Here is an 11,261-nt window from a genome sequence, read left to right on the forward strand (position 1 = left end):
GGAGCGCCCTGAACAACTCTGAGAAAGTGTTGGGAAATCCCGTGGAGGAGGTGCGACGTGAGCGAAGCCAAGTGCAACAAAGCATTTCATCTGGGCTCCACGAGTTAGCTTGCGTTCACATCGCAGTGCGCTATCTTGCATCGTACTCGGAACGACGGAGAGAATAAATGTCATTGTGGTCATCATTATTGCGTCAATCACCACCACTTCCTTCAATAAGCGACAATAATCTAAGTGTGCGGAAATGCATTTCATATCGCAGGGGACCGAAAATCAATTCCCTTGTTAAGCTGGTATTTCAAGGTAAAACCCAACCTCACTATGGTATCTGTTGCCAATAAAGGCTACAGCATAAAACAGCGATTGGTATAAGTGAAGAACTCCCGAACCATACATGCGGTCATTTGCCGGCAATGACAATCGGGACACTGCTGCAGAATATATTTTAATTTCTACCACTTATTCGAAGTGACAGAGTGCATGTCGCTGGGCAATGTCGTACAATAAAAGCTCGCGCAGCACAATGCGTGCAAGACTAATCGAGGCAGACAGTGGCAGGAAAACATTGTGAAGGTCCCTCCTGTGAACCTGCTCATTTTAAATGCAGGTCATAATCTTATGCTTTTAGTCATGATAAGAAAGCAATGTTTCGTAAATAAGTACTCACAATTTGCAAATAGTGTGAGTGTTCATATAATTATAAAAATACATTGCTTTAAGACAAGTGACCTCCCCATATATACGCACACGAGTCTGTGCACCTGTGAGAGTTCATGGATCAGTTCCCCAAGAGTTAACTAAGCTGCCTCGCCCCTCACTCGGTGTTCATCCCTAAAGCAACGCACGCTGCATCATTACCCCCAACTCCCTCGCCTCAAGAGCCACCACCTTCCATGCAGCAAACAAAACACTGGATGGGATCAAAATGAGGTGGTTCAAAACACAGCTGCATACAGCATGACTTTGTGGAGTTTTGTAAGTCTCTGAGATTTTATAGCGCAGTTAATGTTCAACGTGCTGTCTGACATTTCGCCGCTCAACGTGCTTGTAGCTTCTTCAGGAACTGACTGGGGTATCTCAGGTTCTCGATTATAGCTCTCAGCAAGAAGAGTAAACTTTCGGACATAATGCCAAACAACCAGAAAACAAGTCGGGCAGCTATACATCTACAACATATTCCTGCGGAGGGAGCTGGTAGGAACGTTGGGTTGCTCGGTCAATGGCCAGGGTCAACGGCGGCACGTGGTGTATTCCACAAATATGCCCGACTGTGAGGGTGGGCACAAGCCGGCGTGAGTATGTTAAACGTTGAGTTTTATAAGGGCACCACGGGGTGACCAGCCCCTCCCCACCCAGCCCCACCCCTCCCATTTTTGGATGCACGATGGACGGACGGACACATAAATCCCCTATGGGCTGTTGTAACCAGGAGGTTCCTACCAGTATAATTTACTTTAAATCTAGAATACACGACACCGTTTTGATCATGAAATGTCCATTCTTGTGGACCTCCGTCCTATTTTCAGCATTTCAGAGTTGCCAGTGACAGCCTGTTAACAATGGTGAAGCTCACATCACCTCATTGCATTCAAACACGAAGCCAGGGGATGAGCGATGGAGGCACAGAAGGAGAAATGGACAGACGGGCAAGCACGCTTGCGTATTGTGCGCAGATTTATGCTTCGCGTGTGGCATCACCAGACTGCAACTGAGCAGCGTGAAGAAGCAGCAGGCCTTGGGGACACATGACATGATCTCCATCTCGGCGTGTGTGTGGACAACAGAAAATACGTCAGGCGCAGCGACAGAACCCGAGCAAACACGTCCTGCAGGCACTGAGCCCAGCCCACCCCAAGAACATTTGAGCACCTTTATCCATAAATAACCATGCCCGCCAGAATAAACAGCGCGAGGGTGATGCTGTGAACCAGAGAGTACGGCAGTATAAAACAAGAAATTAATTTCCTGAAAGGAAAAACTATCAACCTTTGGGCCAATAGGTCTTTAAGGTCAATCTTTCCATTTGGCAAATTTGCAACACAAGAGGCCTGGACAATGCTCTTAGAAATCGTCAGCAAGCTAGAGTTGGTTACACGTGAAGATCCACATGTCTCTGGCAAGAGCCAACGCAAAGAGTGTGGAGAGCCACTGTGAATATTTGTTTTTATGATGCACTGATGCAAAATTGCACTGTGCAGCATCCACCATAATTAATTAACCCTTTTTTTTAATCAACTAACAGTCTTTGCCAGCTCGTGAAGAATGGCGACGACCATCTTTACCAGCAGAGCACATTCGTGAATGTGCCAAAGTGTAATAATGACTGGACTTTACAAATGAGAAGGAATTATCTGCTGAGAAGAAGGGCCACTCTACAGAACGTTGGCTTATCACACGTGTCCACTAAAAGCCAGGCTTTTCAGATGGCAGCACTGGTGAAGTATATTGGGCCCAATGATGTGGGAGCTGAGAAGCATTTGCGGGTACCACTCTTTGATTTTGCTGGCCCCCCCACTAATTTGCTCAAGCAGCAGGTACGCTCTCATCCATGGTTAGATTTGCATGGCCAGGCATTTATGGGTGTGCCTCCATTGATTTACTGAATTGGTCAATAACATTGGGAAACATATATACAATGTTCTCGATTGCACATGCTTGACTATTACGAAAAAAATAATTAAATGCACTTGCCAAACCAGAATTAAGGTCTGCCAGAAGCCACGTTTACAATGGATGAGGTGAGGAATAGCGTGCAATGACAATTCCTCAAAAATGTTACCCAATTGTGAATACAATGCATAAGATTAGAGCAGTGGAACATCGGTGCACAACGGTCGTGGTAAATGTGGAATTGTTCATGTTTTCTTGTTGACTACGCATATGGGTCTTGGGTGGTGGCAGTACAGTGCTGCGCTTAGTGCACCAGCACTACAACCCAAACGATGTGTGTGCAATTCCTGGCCATGCACAATCTCTTATATGCCTCACTCATATCAACTCAGCCATGAATGGCCACCCGGCGCAGTCACTGAAACATCTGCACTGAAGAGGTAGAGGGAAGGGCCAGGCATGCTGTTACCTCCATAATCCAATGTTGTACCCTGATGGTTCATAATTGATCCTTGCGTTAACGGCGCTTGCTCCGAACCGTCTCTGTGGTTAACATAGGCATGTGGAAATGTGAGTGTGCATTGATAAACGTGTGTGTGTGTGTGTGAGTACATCACACAGCAGCTACGGCTACCTCTGAGACTATTGGACAATTAAGAATAGCCCACAGCGGGACTGCTGTCACCCTTTTAAAAGCACGGACCACGTAGTAACACCACTGCCGGCTTCTATCATTCGCACAGCAGCATCAGCGGGTGCCCGTGAGGCTGCTCTTGAAGCCGCCCACTGGCTCACCCACCGACCTCGACGTGAAGATGCCAACAATGTCGATCAACTACCCGCCACACGAAAGAAGACGCCGTGCGCGTGGGTACAACGCATGGGTGTATGTGCTGTGCACGCTCGTCAGTTTGAACAATCTGAAACTGGGAGTACGCATGTACGTGCTCCCCCAAGGAGCCTGCTCCCTGCCTAGACTTGCCATGCACAACCCTCTCTCGCATCGTCGGGGAGAACATCAAGTGTTGGGGGCCATTAACTGCGCCCCTCTGGCCATCGATCTTAAGTCTCGATGGAGACCCGGCCCCTCAGCCACAACACACCACCCAAAAAATGAACACTTGGATTCACGCGGGCTGCTTTTTTGCTTCGGTATAATCATCCCCATCCTGGCCGTGCCATTGTAGAGGTCTGAACACGACAACCACCTTAGGGTGCACTACAAGGTAGTGGTCACAGCAACAAACCACGAACCACAATCAGAACGGGTGTCTTTTCCGACTAAGCGGGGTCTATTAACATCAAACTCCTAATTTTTTAACTCTACAGTAGTTAATGGGGTTTGCATTTTCACTTCCAGTAATGGGGGCAACCTTCCGAATATGCCTTAGTGTTGTTTTTTTTTCCCAACAAGATATCGCGAATAAAAATAAAGGCAATTTTTGAGCATTTCCTAAAATGTAAAACATGAGCACTTCAACAAATGCCGCAATTTCGCACAAGCAATCCCAGCAGACCTTCTGATGGGTTTGGTTTGCATCGTCAGTCAACTTTAAATGAGTACCTCGAGAAACATGACTAAACAGAGCAGCCCAGACACATGTGACTGCACAGACCAATATTCACATGCACGAGTGGAGCACTCCTCCCTACCTCCTAATGGGGGTGGTGAAGCACACATGCAATCCAGCATATTGGGAGGCAAGGTTTGGTGGATCACGTATATTTATAAAACTCCCAAAGCCGCTGGGTCGTGAGGTTGCCAGAGGATGGTAGTCAGTACAACAAGAAGGCTTGTGACCCATCTGTGTGAACATTTGAGTACTATTCCCTTGTGTGCATGGGTTATCTCCAAGTACTCCAGTTTCCACCTACGTGAAAAACTCTCCTTCATGCATTGTCCAAAATCCCAATGCAGAGCACTGCTTAAAAAGGGTTGGACAGAAAAAAATACATTAATGTGCTATTGTTGCAATAACAAGTCTTACTTTATGCCAGGTACATGCAATGAAATGTTCCGGCCAAGAAATTGCAAGCATTACATGCGACGATGCATAACAATGTGCATACATTGACTCGTTCATAATTAATGTATGACAGTGATGAAACCAATAAAAACAACGAATTCACGCTCGCCCAATGCGTGCTACACGTAGTACAGTTACTGAACAGTGTGTTGCCACTCAAGCACACAGCCTAAAGTGGTTTTATCCACCATTGCAGGAAGTCAATTTGTAATATCAATGGCTTTTACTTTCTCAGAAATGCCTCATTGAGTGTTAGGGCTACGTTTGAGGCCAATACCTGACTTGAGTCTTTCGGTATGTGATAGGGAACTGAAGAAAGCAGAAAAAATCCATGTGGCCAACGAAAACCACTTCAAAATCTAGACAACCTACTTGGTGTACTGTCCCCTACAAGCAACCTCAGCCCTGCGAGTCTTACAATAGCTGAGCGACTCACCAGAGTGCTGGTTTACACACGTGCAATGCCCCATGTATACGTCGCGCATGATGAGTCCAGATGCAGTGCTGGCACAAGTGATAGACTGCATTGCGCACAATAGGCTAGAGCACAATGTGTTTTCAAAGTGCAAGTATCGTATACAAAAGACAAAATGTAGCCACAAGGAGATGCTGTACGGTGTCAACACACGTCTTCCCCATGAAAAATACATACAAAAAGCCCCAGGGTTTTTAATGAGCAGCATTACTGACCTTATGTGACCTCGACGTATTACCAATACGTCGAGGTCACGTAAGTTTTCTTTTCTTCATCGTAAATGAATGGACATTTAAGAGGAAAGTTTTCCATAGAAGCAGGGAGCTTGGCTCTAATGTTTTATCAGACACACGGGACCCACTCCTTAAGTCACGCATGACAGATTATGATTATGATGATGTGGGTACAGCGTGTATTCGCTGTGTGATCACATACTGTTTTATTTTATTCCTCAAAAGAATATGGTTAGGGGTATTTTAAAGTGAAACCTTGGATATGGTAATTTGTAAAGTAAAACCCATTCCCATAAAGTGGCTTTCAGGAGGCTTGGAGCAACAAATGTGCGCCATCATTAAGCAACATTCAAACCCCCACAAAAAAATAAGTTCCATTAGCGTACATGTGACGGCTGCACTTGAGTGATCATGTGGTTTCCTGCTTAATTAACTGGAAACGACGCAATTAGCATTTGGGGACCATTTCTTCTCGAAGGTTGCTTCTCGAACGGGAGCTGAGGACTGGAGCCATGCCTTGCGACTCCTGCCTAGCGCTGGCCAGGGTCAATTTAGCACAATTAATGATCAAAATCTTAGCAGATTATCGGTGCCGAAAAATATCAAGCCTGGATAAAGCAGGGCAATGCCACACCAAGACCCATGATGTAATTGCCCACCGTGCGGATTAAGCTGCGTCGTGGGAGAATGCTGTGGTGCTGGGAAGCGTGCCGCTCGTTTTACAGCTGGGGCACTCTCTGTGCAAGGCACTGCCTTCATCACACTGCGCCATGCCGGACTAGTGCAGTACAGGGGACATTGGCACTCCCAGGGGACCAATTCGACAACCACATATAAAACCTGTGCGGATTCAAGCGCTGCAGCTGTGCACTGCTTTGTAAAATGGCCAAGCAAAATCCCAAGGGCGCTGAGACTGGACAACTGCTGTTGTTGTCTCCTTGCAAGCTCAGTTGAGCAGCCGAGCCCACAGTTTGGCCAGTAGCAGGAACTACGAGCATTGACTAGAGCCATGGGGCCGGTATGAGATGCGGGAGTCGAGGAGACGAATCTTCTCCACGCAGAAGCTTGCAGAATGGAAGCCAATCTTGTACTTGCTCGTTTGTCTGCTGGCAAGAGATATTTTTTCATTTCTCGTTCTGCGTCCTTGCCGACTATTACATAGTCCATAACCGTGCACAATACTGCATGTTCAGTGTGGTGGCATCCTTAGGCTGCAAGACAGAAGCTGAGTGATGCGCCAGGTGGCAGAATACTCCGAACGGATTGCGTATTCGGGCTACATATCAAGTGCATTGTGCATCTGCAATGAGTACAGATGACAGCTTAGAAACACATACCCATGGCAATACCAGCGCACACACGCACACACTCCTGGGCAGCATGCTGAATGGCATATAAATGACGAGGGCTTAAAAAATCCCTATCACTCATTGTAATGCTTCCACAGCACAGTATATAATTACAATATGCTTGTCCATTTCACCAGTTATACCATAGCTTAATTCCCAGCCCTCCTAAACTCGCAGAGGTGTGGTTTCCCCTTGCGAGTCATAATGAGCCCAGGGTTGAATTAATACACTATCAACCGCACCTCCGATTCGCACGGTTGGCTACGTACGGTGCAAAATAAGTTCAATATACACACACTTTACATCAAGTCCTGTGGCGTAGCTATGGAGGGTGCAGGTGGTGCATCTGCACTGGAGTCCATAAGCTGTAGGGGCCCAGGTTCTGGCCTGCAAAGGGTGGAGAGATGTGGGAGGGGGGCCCTTTGCTATCCTTCCACCAGGGCCCATGCCAACCACACTATTCCACTGCTCAGGTATCGATCAGACAGCCATCTCTGGGCCCACGATGTCAGAATGTGGTGGCCCTGATCCAAATGCATGGGAGCAGACACACGTTAGTGTGATGACTTTGAATCAGGATCACTGTAATCTTTGTCTCGACAGTACAACAAATATAGGCATACAGTATTAGCATCCACCAATATTCCAAAATGCTTCAGAGGCCCTTGCTCGTACAATGGAAATATGACGAGTACCTCCAGGAGGCAATGATAACAAGCTGCCTCCAGGCAGCAGTACAAGTAGGTTTATTCTAGACCAGTGTGTGCATAAGTGAAGAGTTAATCCTACATATGTGGATTTTCTCTGGACACTGGTTTGCATACATTAACTCTACAGTGCTGATGTTCATGACCACACCATACTACCCATTATTGGCTTAGTCCAATGGTGCTTCACCTGGGGTGCACGCACCCCTCTGGGGTGCGAGATGCCCTCTCTTGGGGTACGAGACATGCTCTTTGGTTCTATTGGGTAAAGTTACGTGACTTTACCCAATAGAACCAAAGAGTATGGATCCTAGCAGTCACGAAACCTTTAAATCTAGTACGAGACATGGCCATATGTTTTTTAGAAGGTAAATCAACGAAACACAAATTAACACGGGCATGTGAGTACAACTACTTTGTTTTTATCAAACCTCTGTGTTTATTAACATTACAAAAAAAACACATTTACGATTGAGAAGCAAAGGGATGCAAGGCTGCAGTACAGGTTAAGAACCACTGGCTTAGAGTCAGTCAACCTAAGGAAGGCCCCAGCCAGGTAGCTCGTGGGCTGGAATAAAACCCAGGTCATAATTTTTTTGTGTTTGCAGGAATCGCACGCACAAAGTCACCCACATTGGCGTGTAAACACACACACACACACGCGCAACACGACACATACTGATAAACTGATACATTTATACACTATCACAAACCTAACTGACACAAACTAGTTGAACTAGTTGACACATACAGTATATTGATGCACACGCATTTACACACGCACAATGAGACACCGTCATACACACTGAAATACACATTGCAACACACTTGATAAACAGACAAGATGACACTGAAACACATACACATGTTGAAACACACATTGGTGCACATAGATACAAATAGTGACAATGAAAGCCACACATACAGATTATCCCAAAAGACACAAACACACGATACACAAACTGACATTGACACACACTGACGAGACACATACACCGTACACACTGACAATACTGTTACACACTCGTACAGATACACAATTGCACACTCATAATGACACTCACAGAAAACACAATTACGCAGACTGACAATGACAGACACACAATGACAATTACAAATTCGCAGGCACACAGCGGCAAACACGTGCATTTACAGACACAGTAACACGCTGACAACACATTCACACAGACACACATTTACGCACAATGCCATTCCCATACAGACACAAAGATCCCCCATATAGCTTTAACAGGCTGTAGAAGCAAGTGCTTTTAGCGAGCATCATACAGACACACACACACGTATCGAGAGACACACACGCATTGAAACGCGCGTGCGCGCGCACACACGAACAGACACACAACTCACGCACATTGTGATACTTTCACACGGACAGGCACACTCGCACGCACCCACTACACAGGTCGGGACGTGTGTGTGTGTATATGCTCGTGGCGTTAACCTTGTGAAATGTCACAGCGAGCGCACGCATGCACGGCGCGCCCTCACTGCGGCGGCGACTCCGCCGCGCATACGAATGCGCAACGTCTGTATCATCATCATCAGCAACCCTCGCCGCAGCGTCTTCCGTGCGTCTCCCACGCCGACAAAGCGAACAGCCCCACTTGGAACACAGGCACGGGGCACGCACCCAATTCCGGCCCTTGCCATGTGTCCCTGGGATTGTATTGGGGTCCTTGAGACCGTGGAACGCTAAGGTCGGGTCTGGGATTGAATAGATCCATTCGACTAGCGGTTCTTACCCGTTGCTCCACCCTTGCACCCCTTTGGTACTCAATCGTCAAACATTGTAGAATGTTAATACATGCATAGGTTTGATGAAACAAATTACTGACGTGCACCGTGCTTAATTTGTGTTTCGATTATGCATCTTCAAAAAAAAAAATCTGGCCATGTCTCGCACCCCCAGAAAGGGAGGTGCGTGCACCTCAGGTCACGAACCACTGCATTAGACTGTGGACGAGGTTCCTGGAACCCCGAGACCCAGCCTGGATTATGTCAGGATCTGTGGGGGAGGGGACGCTGTAACTCTGGACCGGATAAGACATTTAAAAGGGTGTGTGTATAAGACTTGGAATGAGGTCTGTGCAATTAGACCAGGGTCGGAGACGCAGAGTCGAATCGTGAACTGCCGTGATGTCTCTGGGATCGGGTTACCAGCGGTGGGAATTATCTGCAATGTTCCTGGAACCCTGGACTGGAATCCAAACAAGGGAATTGTACCTCTGGAAACGTCAGGATTGCAAGGTTCATGGTTGGCTGGTACCCGGAGTCATTATTGCACATGTACACACACCGCTTTCGTCAGCCCAGGCTGTGTGGGTTATTTGACCATACTTCACCACTCGAGTCAGCGCGGGTCGGTGACGGCAGACAGCGCAGACGCGAGAGAGTCAAAGTTCAGTGCAACGATGGGTTTTGCCGCACTGCCATCTGCCACCCACAGGATCGTCGCCACAAATCCGCGTTGTCCTTGAACGCGATGTCCCTGATCTCTAGGGGAGGGGGAGGTCACACACATGGGGTCGCTCGCACGGTGGAACGAGGGCCGGGGGGACAGCCATCGTGGGGATTTTTGCTGCAAGATTCGAGTGATCCGCGCAACCCAGACCAGATTCAGAGGTCCCCCTTGACCCCGATGCGAGCTCGCTAAGGACATTGTGATCACAAGCGAGAGGACATCCGGATGGGTTCCTCCATACTAAAGGCAGGATTGACACACGAAGATCACGCAGGATTGCGTCGCGATTCCTGGGATTACGTGGGTGGAAGGTGGCGGGCAGGAAAATCAGCAATGACTGGGGGGGGGGCGTCAGACTCGTGTCCTAGGCTGCGGGATCTGTTCTCACTGATCCAGAGATGGAGAAGGGGTTTGGGGTTTGGGGCAGGGCGCGTACTCACCCTCGATGCAGATGACGTGTTCCCTTAGCTGGTTCTGCACGGCAGGCTCCTCCACCCGCTCCAGGAGGTCGTAGATGGCGTAGATGTTGGGGTGGACGCTCTCGAAGCGCTGGATCTCGGAGCGAATGGCACCCGAAATGGACAGCTGCTGCTGCTGGAAATTCATCGCTCCCCTTGTCGCGGTGTCGTCCCTACGAAGGGGGGTGGTGTCCGTCCGGTCCGTTCTGCCCCGTTGCTCGTCGCCGTCAGGCCGTCTAAAACAGCCGCGCAGTATAAATGCGAGGCGGTGTGCGTAATGCAGCCGGTGTCTATCCGCTCGTGGGCAGGCTCTAGCGAAATAAGCCCCGCATGTCAATGCGATTCGTGCCCCGCGTTAAAATAATCAGCTTCACCACCACCCCCACCCGCCCGCCCGCCGACGCCGCCGCTCTCCTACACAGTACCCACACCGATCGGTACCGGCAATGGTACAACATCCACCGCAAGCATCAGCAGTAGCAGCAGCAGCCTCAACCAGACACAGACAGCAGCAGTCCCCCCGGCAGCGGGAACACGCGGACAGCCCCCGGCGTGCCGAGCCCCGGGTATGTCTTTGCGAGGCTGTGTGGGTGGTGATGTTGTGTGATGCTGGGATGTGCAATGGGGCGGGACACGTCCTCCTCCTCCTCGCCTCTCTCCTCCTCCTCCTGGCCTCTCTCCTCCTCCTCGCCTCTCTCTCTCCTCCCACAGCCCGGGGAAGTGACGCCTGGATTGTTACTCACCCTGACGTCATGAAGAGAGAGTGGCGAGGAGAATGAGTGATGTCCTTTATTTAACCAGGCGAGTGAATATGTCACCGGCTCTGCTGTTCTTGTAAACATCTGCAAGTGGGGGGGGTCCGGGAGTCTTCACCGGCATCTTAACCGAGTTACAAATATGCAAGTCAGCAATCTGTCTGT

The 11,261-nt window shown here is 48.6% G+C and overlaps 1 protein-coding gene across 2 annotated transcripts in view; it reads right to left on the minus strand.

The window, feature by feature from the left end:
* LOC116946382 (arf-GAP with GTPase, ANK repeat and PH domain-containing protein 1-like) overlaps window positions 1-11,017 on the minus strand; it is a 140,914-nt gene extending 129,897 nt beyond the window's left edge. The window contains exon 1 of one of the 2 annotated variants that reach the window (XM_032961357.2): window positions 10,324-11,017. In XM_032961357.2, the coding sequence (XP_032817248.2) occupies window positions 10,324-10,489 (166 nt within the window). In that variant the 5' untranslated portion in view covers window positions 10,490-11,017. The remainder of the gene's footprint in view (window positions 1-10,323) is intronic. The other variant, XM_032961358.2, reaches the window with a different exon arrangement.
* Window positions 11,018-11,261: the final 244 nt, after the last annotated feature.

This window comes from Petromyzon marinus, chromosome 2, assembly GCF_048934315.1.
Source record: "Petromyzon marinus isolate PM22_M1 ecotype Great Lakes invasive population chromosome 2, UKy_Petmar_22M1.pri1.0, whole genome shotgun sequence".
Taxonomy (NCBI): Eukaryota; Metazoa; Chordata; class Hyperoartia; order Petromyzontiformes; family Petromyzontidae; genus Petromyzon; species Petromyzon marinus.